The following is an 18808-nucleotide window of genomic DNA, read 5'->3' on the forward strand; positions in this document are numbered from 1 at the left end:
GATCCATTCTCAGTTTTCTGTATAGTGTCATTAGTCAAAGTCATGAAAATTGAAACCATGTTCACGAGGCATGAGAGCTGATAATATTCATGCCCCACAATTGACTCTGGTCAGATTCAAACCCACCAAAAACGTGAAAGCATGCTACCCCTTGATAAAGGTGGGGTGGGGTGTTGAAAGAAAGAGTTGTGCTTTTCAAAGATTTGTGCTATGCATGAACACAACCTAATTTTGTTGACACCACTTAATTAATTGTGCTTTTTTTTTGGGTCAGCCAGTTAATTAATCCGTTAATCAGTGTTATTCAGGAATGCTCCAAGGAAGGAAACATGTATTGATACCGAGAACGAGGCATTTTATTTGAAAGAAAGTTTGCAGATCTTTGAAGAATCCAAAAGTGTTAAATAATGAAGGTTTTCCTAGTGAAAAAAATTGCAAGTATCTCTCAGGGTCTTAAACAGGGTCAAAACTGCAAGTTACCGAAATTTTCTCACAAGGGACAATTCTTAATTGAGAAAATACGAAAGATGTCCCAAGATTTACAAGCCAGGCTGGGTTCTTGGGTGCAATTGCTTGCAGATACGTGTACACAACCAATTATTTAATGGAGGGTAGTGTACACAAGTAGTTGCTGGGTCACCACGGCAGTGTAGTGGAAGGTGTATTTGACGAGTTGACTCTTTTCTCCAATAATCACCAATAATTATTGTCATTAATGCCTGCACTTACGCCTGCACTTACTTTCACACCTAGTTTTTTTTATTAAAAAATCAACTTTAGATCTTAGAAAGAAAGAATCCTATAACTTGCAGCCATGTTTACCGGGCAAGGGTTCAAATTAAGAATCAAGACTTCTACTAGTAGTAATCAAGTTCATGTTCCATATATACAGAGAATATCCAAGAAATAATGTACATTATCAAGAATTAGATGAGAAATTCATAGCTGCAATAAATGATACACGTTTAATAATATAAGATAAGTCCATCTTCTTGAGCTAATGCCTAGCTAACCTTCTTAGCTTAGGTAAATAAAAGAAAAATATCAATTAGTCGGGGGAATTTAATAACTCCTACTTACAAGCTATAACCTCCTAACTTTTACAGTTGAATAATTATCACTCTTTCGGTGAGTTTGATCAGAGTGACGTTTATTTCTTTTAGTAAATTTCCCAAGTTAGAAGATAATTCTATTTATGGTAATGTGATTGTGGCTAATCCAAAATTCTTTTAGACATAATATATATTTTACACAAAATTTTTACTAAATAGATGATATCCACGGTGTGCCAGCTAAAATACCTACCTACTATGCCAATACATTGTTGCAAAGTTCTTCTTTGTTGCAAAGATCTTATTCGAGGAAGCTTGTGATTGTCTTTATTAATATATTATCGGATACAAGTTGAGATAAACCAGACATTGAATTAGAAAGTATTTCCCTCATGTCATTATTGTACCAGTACAACGTGTTCCAGATTTGATGTGGCTTAGGATGTTATTTAGTGTGTACACAATGCATAATCAAATAGCAGATGGGAGCTGCTACTATCAGAAACTTAACTACTGCACCGCCCACACCCAGTTTCATAACATGTCGTTTTCATTATTATTACTCATCAAATTTGTGTCTGTCACTTGTGCATATCTACATCAGCGTGTGCATCATTTCAACACTCCTTTACTTCAAAGTGTTGTTTCAATGTAACTAAAAAGAATAGGAAGAAAAGGATAATTTTTTTAAAAAAATTTTAATTAAGTATTTAAGTTTTTTTTAAAAGTTTTATAAAATGATATGGCTGCAGTGTGTCAGAGGGAAGGAAAGACTTTGCTGTCATGGGAACCAAATTTCACAATTTTTCATGCTACAAATCATCTCTACATGATTTTCTCACAAGGCAAAAGGAATTAATGGAAAATGATAAGGGATGGTTACTAAGGAGTAATACATGAATTTTTTTTCGTATTGGAATTTTTCTTTTAAAAAAAGTACAAAGATGAACCACCTATCAATATATTTATCAAACTAAACCTAAATATTGTGCATGATCGCACAGTCTCCACCCAGACCCATATTTTAGAATTTTGGTCTCCTGAAATCCGAATTCTGTGCAGGTTTATATTTATATATATATATATATATATATATATATATATATATATATATATATATATATATTAATTAAATAATATAAAAAGTTTAATTTAAATAAAAAATAGTTATGTATTTTGTTTATATTATTTTTTTATGTTTTAAGTTTTTTTATTATATATATATATATTCAAAATAAATATTATAAAAAGTGTAAAAATGAATTATAAATATATATATATATATATATATAAAATATTATATATATATTTATATGTGTGTATAAAAAACTTAAAATAAAAAAAATATAAATAAAATACATAACTATTTTTTATTATAGTTAAACTTTTTATATTATTTAATTAATATATATATATATATATAATACAACCTTTAAAAAAAATAATAAAATCTGCACAGAATTTGGATCTCGATAATCGAAATCAGGCAGGTAAAATTCATGCACTTTATTTGAGTTTAGTTTGGTAAATATATTTGTAAGAGGTTCATTCTTGTATTTAAAAAAAAAAAAATCAGTAGGGAAAAAATTCCGTAATACATATGATTTTATTTCGTAAATAATGTCGATCACAGCTTAAAATACAAAAGATTCTACTTAGATGTTTTGTATTTAGTTGTGTCCATTGTCTTGGATTAAAATCATGGCTCGTTGGTTACGACTGAAAGTTTATGTCCTATAGTGTATAACCTTTCCATTATTTCCCGTTTATTTTTATAGATATTTAATAGTATTTATTGCTCCCCTGTCCTCTCTTTAAACATGTCGATTCATTTTAGTAAAAGACATTTCCACCGCAAGTAAGTGCAATAGGACACATATTTAACAACAGACGAAAAACTGCCGCTCCATATACTTCTGAAACAGAGTCCAGAATATAAAAGTAAAAAACAAAAAAAATTATTAGAAAATTAACAATGGTCTCAACTAATTCAAATTTTAAAAGTTATAAAAAAAAATTAATAACACTTAATGATATGTCATATAAAAATTATTGTTTACTTACATCCTCTATTTTGATTTTATTTTTTATCTTATTTTTGGTTGAGATGAGACTTGAGTTTTTCAATCCTAATTGAAACTATGATAATGATAAAACATCCGATAAGATTGAGACATATGAAAAGCAAAAAAAAAAACTGAATATTGATCTTGACGCAGAACTGATGTGATTTCATTTCACTCTTTGTATAGTCTAAAGAAAAGTGGGAAGAAAACACATGAAAAGAAGAAAAACAGGAACATGACATTGTATTGCATAAAACAAAATCAGTTTCCTAGTAAAATGTTTAGACATACATAGATACACGTCATTTGACAAGAGGAGGAAGGGTTACAATCGTTTGTCTTCCTAGGCCAAATAGTCGCTTCCATGTTTTGATTTGAGTCATAAGATGTCCATGAATGCCAAGCCTAGCCACAGATACACCTGACATAATTCTCTTCCTAAGTCTCCTTAATCTCTTCCCAATCTTCACCTTCAACTTGGATATTCTGATTCTCAAGCATGATGCCTTTCTGCGTGAATCTGCTTTCTCCAACACTTTGTGGATCAAAAACTGTGCCCTTCGATGGATTATGTCTTCAGGGTCCTCCTTATCCACCTTTGAGTAAGCGTATGGCCTCCTAGACAAAGCCATTTTTCTTCAAAATGAGTGAGAGGGAGTGAAAGAGAGAGGAAAATGAAGGTTGATGTGGCCATAGCCTTGAATGTAATATTTATAGTATAAGTTTGGCTGGTGGTGGGGCCATTCAACGATGTCATACATGGTGATGAAGCAGATCATGTGCACTAATTTTCTGATGAAAAATAATGGACATGATGAGCGTGCCTGAACTGGCCTTATATCATTTTGTCAAAATTTAACCTGTCCTCAATCCTCATATAAAGAAAGTAGAAACTGCCTTGGAAAATAGGAACTTCAACCATAATTTGATTAATTAATCATTAAGTAGTGCCACCCCAAGTGTTAATTTGCATGAATGCTGCCATTTCTTGGTTTGTTTTTTTGGCGACTAAGAAAAAATCAGCATGTAATGTATCCAAGTGCTTTTTTAAGAGGTGTTTCATTCATAAAATAACTCATTATCTTATATGGAAAGGGAAAGAGGTACTACGCGATTCTTTATTTTTAAAAATAAATGAAAAGATAAAGTATAGAGTGAATAGTTATTTATAAAGAATAAGTGGTTTAAAATTAAGAAAGATCTTTAGAAGAAAAAAAAGTTATTTAATTTTTCAAGTAAATTAAAAAATAATAAAATGGTTTGTATCAAAATAGAAATCAAAACAGTTAGGATAAGAGGTATTTCTTTATATAATGGAATGAATTACATTTGTTTTAGTCAATATTTATTTATTGTATGATTTATTAGATTTGATTTTTTTTTCTTTCTTTCTTATACCAGTTGTTGTATAAATAACAATTTTCTTTTTAATAACAACAGATAATCTCCGGCTGAGCCACTAATTTTTTTATTCTTGAGTTTGTTGTATTTGGAAAAAACGGAAAGGGAAAGTTTCTAAATTGATTTGAGCATTGTGACGTGAGATTAAAAATTTAAAACTTTTGTGTGGCAAGGAAGTAAAAGGAGTGACCATTGACGTTCTTGGGCACAGGCTTTGTTATAAAATATGAACAATAATACTAATTTAAATAATGATGCGTTGACTCCAATAATTGTCTGTAATTTATCGATATTATTTTGATTAATCTAATAATGTTGTTAATAAAAAAAAAGTATTTGATTTGAACTCAGACCAGCAAATCGATGATATTCTTAACTTTACATTATTTACGCTTGAAGATATGTAAAAACATTTTAAATTAAACTATATATGTAATGTAACCAAATAAATAATTATTTGGTCCTCATTTGCTTTGTTTGTGACATCAATTCTTACAAAGAAGAGTTCTTAAATAAATAAAAATAATTATAAAAAACTTAATATTATCTAAAAATAAAAATATGAACACAGTGCTTGTCTTCACCTACTTCCCAAAGACTTATCATGAAATTATACAAGAGATGAGAATTGACATAGCATGTTGAGTTATAGCTGATATTGTAGATGCGATGTGAATAGCATTTCTAATATCACCGACTAAGAAGCGTCAACTTGACACTAAAGAGGGTCTCTATATATTTTATAATTCTGAAATTCAATCATTCATTTAATAATAACTGCGCTATTGTTGCTTTCTTTCTTATGATAGAAGCTCTTATTAAGTCAAATGAACAACGAGACAAGCATGAACCATGCACAGTATAGAACAGACCAAATTTCCACCGGGATAAGAGGGATCTTTGAATTCCATTGCTAAATTCCTACTTTATTCAGCAACAATTCTTAAAGCAAAAACATAACTCAAAATGACTACAAATTATCGTTAATTAAGGAAAAAATTCCACATATATACAACACCTTTTTTTTCGAAGTATTTTATATCAGCTGTATACTTAGACTTAATTAGATTGGAAACTATCGGTTTGAAAGTATATCACACTAGTTGATTCAAGTTTAGTAGAATATCTTTTTCCGATTACTTCTTTTCATATTTATTGTTTAAAGTCTAGATTTTACTTCAACTATTTTAGTTTAATTTCTCTCGAATAAATGACATGTTAATGTTAATTAGTATATAAGTTGCATTTCTGAAATATGATTTTGTTTTTATGAAAAATAAATCTAGTAAATTTTTACACACACAATATCATCGTGATACATAACCACCTAAAAGGTAGAGGGGAAAATTACAATCACACTTACAAAATAGGACCATGAAGGTAATTTAAATAGAACACTACTTTAGCTTTTGTAAAGAAAATCCTAATCCCTCTTACGAAAGCTTAATTAATACACAAATCTTACATTAATTAACATCACCTTAAATATTAAAAGAGGAGTAAGCTCCGTTCGAAAATTAAGATAATAGCAAAATGTTATAGTTAAATCTATTATAGAGCATGTTAATCACTCATGTCATTATACCTTCAATACTTTAAAGATTTTTCATATATATATATAAAGAGAAATCTATACTACATATCATACTTAAATATTATATTTGAATATATAAATTATATTTAAAATTAGTATACATAAATATTTTTAAATATATAAATAATATTTTTAATTAATGATAAATTTGTTGTACTGTAATAAAATAAATATTTATTTTAAAATATTAATATTTAATTTATAAATAATTATGACAAATAAAAACTTATTTAAATAAGAAATTAAAAAAATTCTTACAAACTCTTTTATTAAAAAATTTTTTGATTCGTATTTAATATATATATATATATATATATAAGTAGATTAAAAAAAAAAAAAAAAAAAAAACATCGATTCTCTTCATCGGAAGTTTCACATTTTAAAATTCAGTTTGGTAGCAGCCCTCAGTTTCTATAGTAACTACCATTTTCAGGTCAATTTGACACATAATATAAATAAACTATTATGCAGTATTATTTCATCATAGAATATTAATAATCATATTTAAGAATTAATAGATTACAAGTTGTGTTTTTTAGGACACCATTTAAAGAGTAGTATTGTAGCTACCACAGACATCAGAAGAAAACTGAAGGCATTTCTTGCATCACATGCTTGTATTTAGCCCCCCAACCGATAACAACTCATCTATTTTTTTTTTGTGCATTTATTGTCCTTTCACAGTTGATTCTAATGTTTTTAACATTTTTCTAGGTGATATTTGATGAATCTATGACTATGTCAATCCAATGGTTAAAAATAAGGTACAGTAACATGTTTTTCTCTTCTAATTAAAGATCTCGTTGATAGTGATTTTTTTTTAATAAGCCTAATTTTATAGGTATTCAAGGAAAATGACAGTTACTTACTTACTTCTTTTTAAGGCTTTTAACCTACGATGTAAGTTTTTATTTATTTATTAATTTCCGGTCTACGGTTATTATTATTATTATCTCTTTTTTTTTATATCAATTTTATATCGATCATAAAAACAAATTGGAAATGAAGCGTTTCTATGAAGAAAAAATAATAATAAACAAACAGGAGTCAATATATGAAGATGTAAGCAGTGAGTTGACTATATTGGTCTCTATACGTGCACGTTTATATCATAAATTTGAATACTTAATTTTAAACAAGATTTTTTAAATAAATTATATTTGTTTTTTCATTAGGTCCCGTAACTTCTTAAGTATTAAATATTTCCTTTAATATATTTCTCAGACATTATTGATTAAATTTAGTTAATCTAATTTTGATTTTAGATACAAGAATTTTGAATCATAACATATCATATTAAAATATATTTATTCAATATATCATATGAAGTTAAAGGTATTATATTTTTAAGTAAATATCAATTTAAATTTATCTTTAAAATTTTAAATTTATCACCATGTAGTAGAGATATAGAGACTTGCTTTAATTTAAATTATTTATTTTCTTATTTTTCTCTCCAAAAATTTCAAAAGTATTATAACATCTCTCATTATATGTTATACTACTTCAATATGCATTATTTAGTAATAATGATACGTATATATTTCTTATTTTAATTTTAAAGTACCTGTTTCCCGAAAAAAAAAAAAAGTACGCATACTAAGAAAAGAAACTCATTAATTTTAGGTTACATTTGACAAAACTAACTCATAAATTAGTTAAAAACTAAATATAAGTTAGGAGTTGAAAATTAAAAGTTTAATTTATTCGCTTAGAAGTGTTTCGCGACATTATTTTAAAACAAATAATAATATTTTTAAAAAATTTAAATTGTTACCAACTTTTGTTTAGCGAAAAAGAGTTTTTAAATTAAGAAAATGTAAAAAATATATTTTAAATAAATTTGTGTAGATAAAAGTAGAAGATGAAAAAAAAAAGTTCTAGTAACTTGTATGTCATAAGTTAGTTGAAATAGTTTTTAAAATTAAGTTATAAATCATATTAAAATAAGCTTTTGTATTAAACAAATTATATTAAATTGATCGAGGGTAGGGATGACAAATATACCCGTACCAGCGGGTAATATCCGAACCCGTCCCGACTTTGACGGGGAATACCCGGTTTGATCGGGCACGGGTACAGGTCGAGTAAAACCCGATATATTAAATCGGGTACGGGTACGGGTACGTGTATGTACTTACCCGCCCCGTACCCGTACCCGTACCCGTCCCCGTTCTCATTTTTAATTTAATACCCACTTTCAATTTAATTATATTAAAGAATTTTAATATTTTTTAATGTGTGATTATTTATTATAATATGAGATAAAGAAATAACTTAATTATAATTATAATATAATTAAAAAAAATAATTTAAAAATATTATATTTTAAAAAAAAAATAAAAAATAAAAATTTTGACGGGTACGGGTACGGGTATACCCGATACCCGACGGGGACGGGGACGGGGATGAAAATCACATAGCCGACGGGGACGGGGATGAGTTTAGCTCGCGAGGACGGGGACGGGTATCATGAAACCCGTACCCGCCCCGCCCCGTTGCCATCCCTAATCGAGGGGCGATTTTTAGTTATAAGTTTGGAGTTTAAGGAATGCCACTAATACCACAATTAACATCTTCATTGACATTTATATTGCTACCATCACTACACAAAATTTAAAATAATTTTAATGTAATAAAAATGTTCAAAGTAAATTTATTTTGAAACTAAAAATTAGAGAAAAAATTTAAACTAGAAAATAGGAATATTTAGTATTTGATTTTGAACTTATTGTAATTTTTAATTTTTTTTAAAACTTTGAATAGTATTATTGATAATGATAATAGTATTGATGATTGTGTTGACAATAACATGATAATGACAACAATAAAAAAAGTGATTGTCAAATATAAAAAAGAAAAATGTTTTCTTGAAACTAAAAAATAAAATTAAAATTCATAAATTATTTTTTAAAATTGTAAAAATATTTTAGCTTAACACATTTTGTTTTGCAAAATACATTTTTTTTTTAAAATGAAACCATCCTAAAGGGTCCTCAAATTTTTGTTTTAAAAGCTATTTTTTTAAAATTATTTTTCAAAATAAAAGAAAAAACTATTATATATTTTTTTTGTCAACAACACAATAATGAACAGGTTTTAAAAAAAACTAGTGCCATAATATTTAAAAATTTTATTGGTTCAGTCCAAACCCCCAAACCACAAAGCATTTTCTTTTCATCTCTCTGAAACCGTAAACGTTGAGGAGAAAAAGATTGAAACCTAAAAAAAGAAAGTAATAGTAACAGTAACTAGTAATTAGCATGCAAAGCCACTCTAAAGCGCACCACGTGTGTTGTTTCTTCTTCCTATTAGATGGAGTTGGAGGGATTGCCATAACAAATATAACGGCTTCCACTGATTTTCCGATTCCTTCTGGGAAATAACACGCCATCCACTGTGAGTGTGTGGTTTTCGTTTTTTTCTTTTTTAATCATTTTACTTTGACACAAAACAACCCACATTTTATATTTTTCAATGTTATGGCATTGTTAAAGTAGAACATGATCACGTGACTCAGTTTGTTCTTCAAATGGTTTAGGGTTTGATCTGAGTTAGAATGAGATTATTCTAATTGTTGTGGTTTGTGGATTGCTAGTTGCTACGTTATTCAGTGCAGTTCACCTGTTGTTATTAAACACACATTGAAACAAGGTGCACATTTGTAGGCATTCCCTTTCTTGGCATTTGGTTTTCTTTTCTCTCTTTTTTTATTTGTTATCCATTCAATGATTTCAATCACTTCAACCTCTGTAGTTAAATATGATTTTACCTATAGTAAATACACAAAGGTTTTAAAAACCGGTTGATGACTGCAATTTTGGCCGCAACTTCAAGGTGTATGGATTCTCTGCAACTGCAATTGTGACCACGTTGGTTGTATTTGTCTGTGATTTTCCAAAATATCAAGGACACAACGATATTGCAACCGTGATCTCAATTTAAAACCTTTTATGTAATGGTTAATTGATACAAGGGGTGGGTGTATATGTAGAGTTCTTAAGAGAGATATACACTCACCCATTTTATTTTATTTTGAAGAGTAGGATTGATGCAACATTTGACATTGTCGCCATGTGACCTGAAGGTCACACAGGTTTGAGCCATGAAATCAGCATCCTCCAAATGCAAGTAAGTCATTCTATTGTAGACGCATAGTGGGGCCAGACCCTTGCTTCGGTCCCAAGTATGGTAGGAGCTTTATAGTACCACGCTTCCATTTTTTTACCTTTTCTGATTCTATAGACTTGCCTTAGGCACAGGAAAGGTGGTGCTTTTGCATATATGGATTGTGTTATTTTCTTTTCATTTACTTAAGAATTTTGTCTTTGACCAACATGCTCACTTTGGGTGTTTTTTTTTTGTAAATTTTGTTTTCTATACCCTTCAAATCACATTCTCTTTTAGTCACTGTCGCTAGTCCATAAGTCAGACAATAGTGTGCTAGTTGGTAGATGTAAATGTAATGACTCCACTGGAGAAACATATAATCTACATCTACTTAATTTTAGTGAAATGCATTCAGAGATTTTCAGATCATAAGAGAATAGCTTTTCATAATTGTCTGGAGTTCTGTTATGCCAAATAAATAGTGGCCTATATGAATCATGTTATTTAATGAATATTTCGTCAATATGAAACATCAAGTTACATTGATCTCATTTGATATTAACATTGCTTGATAACTCAATTTTTTCCCCTTGTTATAATGTTTGTGTCATTTATGCCTTGTTTTGTTTTTACCTGTTGCATAAGAGAATGTTAAAATGATATAAATTATCTCAATCTCATTTAAAGAACCATTCCAAAATCATTAAGAATTCAACCATAGTGTTACGAACTCTAATTTTACACACACAAAAAACTCTAGAACCAAAGTAGAGAGTTTGTATGACTGGGCTTTGGTTTCCCCTCCTTGACCAGCAGTTTTCTCAGAGTTCATAGACAGACATGATATTTTAGTTAACTAAAAGCTAATATTAAATGATGTGGGAATAACAGAAACAAGGAACTAATTGATATGTTTGCTATCTTCTGGAGAGGAATCAATGTGAAAGAGACAACTGAACCAACTGAACCAAGATAATGCAGCATAAAGGTGTAATCATTCTTAACACTTCTTTGTGAAATTTGATTATGGTCCTTTTATTAGATTCAATTCCATATATATATTTTTCAAACAAGATTATTGTTAGAATTTATGAAAACCTGGCAGAGCTCTTCTTGTGAAGCATTTAATTTTTCGGAAAGAAAGCTTTTGTTAGAGAAAATATTCTAACCACATTCAGGATCAACATATATACTGACACACATAAGGGGTAATAGATGCAGATGCAAAATGTGGTTGAATAAAATTCCTTTATTTGCGAAATAAATTTTGTATACAAATTTTTCCTCGGACCTTTCTTCTAAATTTGTTCTTTAGTGGCAATTGAGGATTGTTAGAAGATGCAAAACCATACTTGTTTATCCACTCACCAGCATATGCTTTTAGTAGATGATCTATGGCATGGTATTAGAGCCTTTATGACCAAGTTAAGAGTTTCAGGTCCAAAGGAATGTTAGAGACACAAAACCAAAGGAATGTTCTTGAGCCTCCACTTAACAACTTATGTTATTGGGAAAGATGGTCTTTGACAAGTGTTAAAATGTCAAAGTCTTTCATAATACTTATATTATTTGTTCCAGTCAAAATATAGTAAGATATGAAAGTTGGAATGCATAGGAAAGTAATAAGTTCTCATAGTTGACTAAATTTTTAATGTCTCTCTTTCCGTCTTTCTTGATTTCTTCGCATGTGCACAAGTGTGTACTCTCATGCTTTGCTTCTAAATCCACTTGGTGTGTTTGGGTGAGCATTATGTAAAATTGATTTTGAATAAAATTAATTTTGAAAAATTGAATTTGGATAGAATTAATTTCGATGTGAAGTGATTTATGTTAGGATGCTTATATCAAGAAACCAAGTTTGATGTAAAACTTGATGCAAATTTTTCAACCTAGCACAAACTATTTTTTTATCTCTTCTTGTTAGATCAAGGTTCGGTGGCAAAATCAATTTTGATACTTCCCACCATGAAACCAAACACAAACTAATTGATCATATCTAGCAATAAAGGAGAATATCTGAAGGTCAAACCTACTTAAATTTTAAGTAGCAAATATCTAATTTTTAATTGATCAAATCTAGCAATAAAGGAGAATATCTGGAAACCAAGTTTGATGTAAAACTTGGTGCAAATTTTTCAACCTAACACAAAAGCTACTTTTTATCTCTTCTAGTTAAATCAAGGTTTGGAGGCAAAATCAAATTTGATACTTGCCACCATGAAACCAAACACATACTAATTGATCATATCTAGCAATAAAGGAGAATACCTGGTGGTCAAACCTCCTTAATATGATCAATCAAATATGTTTTATCATATTTGATTTGACTTGTGGTATATCAGCTAATTTTATAAAAAAAAATGCTATATCTTCATTGAACTATGATGTTGTATCTCAATGTGGCCCATTTTGCAGATATAAGTTCAAGTCATTTTTGGTTGTCACGTGGAACATGTGTTTCAGCTGAATTGGACTCTAGACGGCCCACAATGTGCTATGGCACAACTGTTAATTTTAGCTCCTTGAAGATTTTTTTCCCCTAGCATTAAGTCTTACCCTACTATGAATAGTCTTTGGAGGGAGAGTGGTAGGTCTTAGGATCTAGGGCCGTCTCTAAAGTTATGGTGGCCGAGTGGTGATCAAACATCTTTTGTTAGCCAAAGTATTAAGGTAACTAAAATGTCTCTTTTTCTTAATATGTTTTATAAAGAGGATAGAGTGTTTTCTTATTTATGCTTATAGAGACCACAACTATTTTTTTATCTTTTTCAAAAGAAAGATCTGAACATCCGATGTTATTTATATTGATGATATTCTTCATCTTAGTGAGGTACATTTTGGGAATCTCATGAATAGCGGTGTGCAAAAATCTAAACCGATCCCAAACCAATGTTTTTGAGAAAAACCGAACCAATCTACTTTACAAAAATGGTTCACTTAACTGATTTGTTTTTACAAAGTTGGTCGGTCCACTTCGGTTCAATTTTTGAAAGTGAACCATATATACAAGTATAGAGTGGATAATTGAATTGCACCAACCCTAACTGATTTTTAAAAAATCCAATTCATTTTTTAAAAAACCGAATCGAACCACTTTATAAAAATGGTTTGTTTAACTGAACCATTTTTATAAAATAGATCCGTTCGGATTGAATTTTTAAAATATCCAGTCCATGAATAGCCTTACTCGTGAATATCTCACTTTCTCAATTTGTACCATAAATGTTAGTCAACAAAAATATGCATTCCAACATTTTTTTTTGTTCCCCGTGTGCATATCTGTATGCTTGGAAAAGGGTGTTTGACATCGTGATGTCTATTTCTCAATGATAGTCATACTGATTCATACATGTATCACACAATTGAAAGTCATTTGCCACTCATTACATGAAACAAATTGCAAGCTTGTAAATTCTGTTGAATAGTATGATTTGAATCACAAATCATGTGTTTTTATAACAACTATAAGTTATTCCTCGATCCCCATTCATCCAACTCTATCATACTATAAGTTATATCTGAGTCTCTGAAGATTAAGTGTTTAAATTCAAACCAATATACCATTTGTGGGTGTTTTGTTACTGCCCCATGCCCTGTGCCCTGTGCCATGAAATTTATTTCATAACATAAATTTGTAGGTGTTTTGTCATTTGTCTTTCTCCATTATACCATTTTCTGGTTTTTCCTTCTTCCTCTTCTTGCTTTCATAGGTTGAGGGAAAAGTGAGTGGCTAGTCTTAATTCAATTATTTTGTCACTTTGATTTTATCTATTAAAAACTCCCTCATTTGCACTATATTCCATCTTAATTCAATAGAAAAGTTTTTAAAAGCACTTTTAACTTGTATATAAACAAGCTCAATGTAGGCAATTTATGTGTATTTGAACTGTGCTTGTATTTTTATGCTGTTGAAACAGACAGTTACTCTGCTATTAATAAAAACGGAAAACTTAGTGGTAGTTTTACAATTTTTAGGGAGGTTTTCTAAAATCGTGGATCAGTATTGTTCACTCTAGAAGATGAACGAGCAGAGTGAAGGATTAGGGTCTTCAACTCCATCAAATGTTCCAATGAAACGGAAACGTGGGCGACCACGCAAAGTGGATAGTGGAGTTCAGAGAACGAACATGCCTGCAATGCCTAACTCCAACCAAACAGTAGGTACATGCGATGATTGTGTTGATGGAATGCTGGGGAAGGAGGTCGCTTGTGTCATTGAAGGCACTTTCAATGGTGGATATCTTGTTAATGTTCAGGTGGCAGCCGATACTTATTTAAGAGGTGTTGTTTTTCTACCAGAGCAAGTTGTTCCAGTTACTGCAGAAACTGATGTCGCTCCACAAGTCAGGATGATAGAAAGGACAGAGATTCCTATTCCTATTCCTGTTCTTAACCCCGAGACTCAGATACATCCTTCTGTCAAACAAGAAGAAACATTGCATGAAGATTATGCTGATGGAGGAGCAACAAAAGACTCTCAGCAAACTTCTCAACCCAACAACTTAATTCCACCAGTTCAAAACACTGAGAAGGAGCTCGCAACTGGACAGCACTCTACGCCTTCTGTGTACAAGCTGAATGAATTGATTCCTGATGAACCAAAGCCTTCAATTATTGAAACTAACCAAATCCCTATATCAACAAAAGACTCTCAGAAAACTTCTGAAGCCATCAACTTGGTTTCAACTGTTGAAAACACACAGAAGGATCTCACAACTGGACAGCACTCTATACCTTCTGTGTATAAACAGAATGAGTTGATTCCTGATGAACCTAAGCCTTCAATTATTGAAATCAACCAAATCCCTGTATCAACAAAAGATTCTCAGAAAACTTCTGAACCCATCCACTTAATTCCAAGCTTTGGAAACATTGAGAAGGGGCCCACAACTGGACAGCAGTATATGCCTTCTATGTATAAGCTGAATGAGTTGATTCCTGATGAACCAAAGTCAACAAAAGACTCTCAGAAAACTTCTGAACCCATCAACTTAGTTCCAACGTTTGGAAACATTGAGAAGGGGCCCACAACTGGACAGCAGTATATGCCTTCTATGTATAAGCTGAATGAGTTGATTCCTGATGAACCAAAGTCAACAAAAGACTCTCAGAAAACTTCTGAACCCATCAACTTAGTTCCAACGTTTGGAAATATTGAGAAGGGGCCCACAACTGGACAGCAGTATATGCCTTCCATGTATAAGCTGAATGAGTTTATTCCTGGTGAACCAAAGCCAACAAAAGACTCTCAGAAAACTTCTGAATCCATCAACTTAGTTTCAACCTTTGAAAACATTGAGAAGGTGCCAACATCTGGACAGCAGTATATGTCTTCTATGTATAAGCTGAATGAGTTGATTCCTGAGGAATCAAATTGCTCAAATACTGAAATCAACCAAATCCCTGTATCTGCTGAGCATGAATCCATGCCTCCTGAACAGATGAAGAATACTGTTGACAATATTATGCAGAAGCAGGGCTCTCCAGAAACAGGTACACAAGAAGGTACCAAAACCAAGCTTCTCATTGAGACCATGACCAAAGTTGACACCTCAAACTCAAATGGAAGGCCAAGTACTGGCATTGCTAACATTCTTGATGTGGGATCAAACCATGCATTGGAGTTCAGCCACCCTCCAATACTGTTTGGGAGAGAGACTGTTCCTTCTGAGTCCAAGCTTTTATCTGAAGGATCTAATTTCCAGGAGATGCGTGATCCCCAGAACTGTGGCTCGTTTGGTGCTGTTAATAATCTGGATGCCAATCAACCTACTCAAGTTTTGGTTACTTCATTGGAATCTGAAAACCCAATTGGATCAGATGCTTCTTGAACTGGTAATGGTTATGGTAGTCACTTGTCATGACTGTTTTATAGGAACGGAACTAGACATTTGGATTAAAATGTCTCTTATATATCTTGATGGTTTTTTAAAGTATTTTCCTATACTGGAACTGTTTGATTTAATGAGTTTCTTTTTAATAATATTCTGATATTCTTAGGAAAAACTCTCCCAATAGTTTACTGTTTGTACATTTTAACCTGAGATATCCACATATGCAACCTATTTAAGTATGATCGTCATGAAACTGGAAATGTGTTGTTATCCAAATTTTGAATGATGATTTCATTAGTCACATATCTCCGGAGGTAAACAATGTCCTGCTTGATACTATTCAAAAGAAAGTGTTTTTTCCCCCAACTCCCACGTATGGCATTTATACCATCTTTGCATGATGAGGCCTGTCCTAGAGGGAGAGACAGAGAGAGTTTAATGTTGTACGGGAATATAATCAAGTGCAGTCCAAAAAAGAGCTGCACTATGAATAGGTTATAAATCTAGGGATGTTGTTTTTCTGTTTAAAAAATATATATAATTCTATCTCATAATAAAGTTTTATTGTTTTTGAAGTTGGGATTTTTCTGCAGTTGCTGAAACAATAGGATTCTAGGTGTGTTTGTGTGAATGATTTTGCTTTTAGTGGCCATAACAAATATATTTTAAGTTGGGACTTGGGAGGATTAAAGTCATTAAATCAATAATACGTAAAACACAAAGGTGCTGATGTTTTTTGTTTTCTTGGGAAAAAAAGTTATTCATTTCGGTCCCCATTATTAAAAGAACCATGTGCTGTTAATAGAATGTTGATGTTTCTTTTTTCATTCTACCGAAAAGGGCTTGGGTGCAGGAGTATGCAGACTGTGGTCTCATCTCAACCAAGGAAGACATTTTCGAGCTACCCAAAAGTGTGTTTTCCAACATGGCGTGCCAAAACATTTTGCCCATGCAGCTAAGCAGGGATTTGTGGTTGGAACAATTTAGCCGTAGGCCTCTTCATTTTACTAAAGGGTGGTGGACATGGCCGGACTTCGGTATATTTAATATTTGAAAATTATAAAGTTTGAATCCGGACTTTTATTTTTATTTTTATTTTTCATGTTTTTATGACTTTGACATGTTTAATAGTCTAACAGTCTGTTTTATAGAATGTTCAATGCCATGTTTATGAACAAGTCAATAGATCTGAGTAGATTAACGAATCTAAGTATTAAAAGCATTATTATAGTATTATAAGCAAAATTATATTTTTGGTTTTCTTATATAATTTTCAATCAACGATATTGATCTAATTTTTAGTTATGCAATTTTATTTTTTCAATTTTGTAAAACATGTAATTTTGATTCAACGATTAAATGTTTATCTGTTGGTTATTAAAATTGTTACGATGTGTATGACTTAACATTATTAAATGATATATCAATAAATATTTAATAATATTTAGATTAAGACATACTTATAACTTTTAGTTTATCTCATTAAAGTAATTAGATGAGATAAAAATAGGATATTTTAGCCTAAATGTTATTGAGTATTAATTGTCACATCATTCATTTAATGTTAGATTATGATAAATGTTACAATTTTAATAGTCAATGAATGAAATTTAACTATTAAATTAAAATTGTGGATTTTTTTATAAAATTTAGAAACAAAAATTGTAGAATTAAAAATTAGGAAACCAAAAATACAGATTAAATTATAAAAACTAAAAGTACAACTTATTCAATATTATAGGTTTAAATATGTTTTAAGTCTCTCAAATTTAAGATAAATTTGTTTTTTGTTCCTCAAATTTAAAATCGTTGTTTTTAGTCCTTACAATTTTCAAAAATATTATTTTAGTCTCTCAGATCACTAATAACATATATGAAAATAACAAATTAAGACGGTTATGCAATATTAATTAAATTTAATGTGATATTTTCACTAACAGGGATACCAATAGGTAGATTTTATACAATAATATTTGATAAATTTTTTAATAAAATTTGAATATAAGGACTAAAATAAGATTTTTTGAAATTACAGGAACTAAAAATATTAATTTTAAATTTAAGGGACCAAAAACAAATTTATCCTGAATTTGAAGGACTAAAAATATATTTAAACTAATATTATATTATATGTTAAATAAGTTTATTTATTATTAGGGTGAAAATAATTCAACGGAGACTTATGCATAACCTACATTAGGTCCAAATTAGGCTTTTTAGAAAATGTCGTGTCAATACTTTTATTAAAACTTTCATAAATACTAAAGATGCTTGTATAAGAAGTAAAAGCTTAGAAATTTGTTTAAAGATAAATTTATGTGATATTTTTAGATATTTTATTGCAAAATATATTTTAAACAAGTTATATCAAACCATAAAATTATGATTATAAATATATATTGATTTTCGTATTAAACCTTAAAAATATTGTATATTATATAAACAAGTTACATTTGCTTTTTTTTTTATTTATTTATCAAACTTAGCATATTTTTACTTATATATTAGTGTTAAATTATTATAAAATAAATTTTGAAATAGGTTTGTAAATTATGTCAGATTTTTATATAGGTCAAGTCCAAGCTTTTAAAAAAATAAACTACGAATGTAAATAAGTAAGACATAGTGTTTTAAAAATCGGATTGGATCGCCGATCGAACCGGTTGAATCGGGAATCGGTGGTCTAGCCGGTCCAAATCTTAAGTTGGATTGGTTATGCATTCAACCCGTTTTAAACTGGATTGAACTGGT

General features: G+C 30.2%; 2 protein-coding genes across 14 annotated transcripts; one reads left to right on the plus strand and one right to left on the minus strand.

Moving 5' to 3' along the window:
• Positions 1-3262: 3262 nt before the first annotated feature.
• Positions 3263-3820, minus strand: LOC109795365 (uncharacterized). The gene has a single exon (XM_020354838.3). It carries the CDS (start codon positions 3748-3750, stop codon positions 3421-3423), a length of 330 nt encoding a protein of 109 aa, XP_020210427.1. The 5' UTR covers positions 3751-3820; the 3' UTR covers positions 3263-3420.
• A 5543-nt stretch (positions 3821-9363) lies between these two features.
• On the plus strand, positions 9364-17279 carry LOC109793015 (uncharacterized). 13 transcript variants are annotated; one of them, XM_083064897.1, is made up of 6 exons: positions 9402-9512; positions 9655-9767; positions 10155-10244; positions 12639-12893; positions 14199-16058; positions 16898-17279. In XM_083064897.1, exon 5 carries the CDS (start codon positions 14243-14245, stop codon positions 16052-16054), a length of 1812 nt encoding a protein of 603 aa, XP_082921023.1. In that variant the 5' UTR covers positions 9402-9512; positions 9655-9767; positions 10155-10244; positions 12639-12893; positions 14199-14242; the 3' UTR covers positions 16055-16058; positions 16898-17279. The 13 variants fall into 13 exon arrangements, with proteins under 13 accessions (XP_082921036.1, XP_082921047.1, XP_020208069.2 ...); XM_020352480.3 differs by lacking the exon at positions 9655-9767 and having other exon boundaries at positions 9379-9512; XM_029274629.2 differs by lacking the exon at positions 9655-9767 and having other exon boundaries at positions 9418-9512; positions 10160-10244.
• Positions 17280-18808: the final 1529 nt, after the last annotated feature.

The sequence above is a fragment of the Cajanus cajan genome, chromosome 1 (assembly GCF_000230855.2).
Source record: "Cajanus cajan strain Asha chromosome 1, NIPB_CcT2T_4, whole genome shotgun sequence".
Classification (NCBI taxonomy): Eukaryota; Viridiplantae; Streptophyta; class Magnoliopsida; order Fabales; family Fabaceae; genus Cajanus; species Cajanus cajan.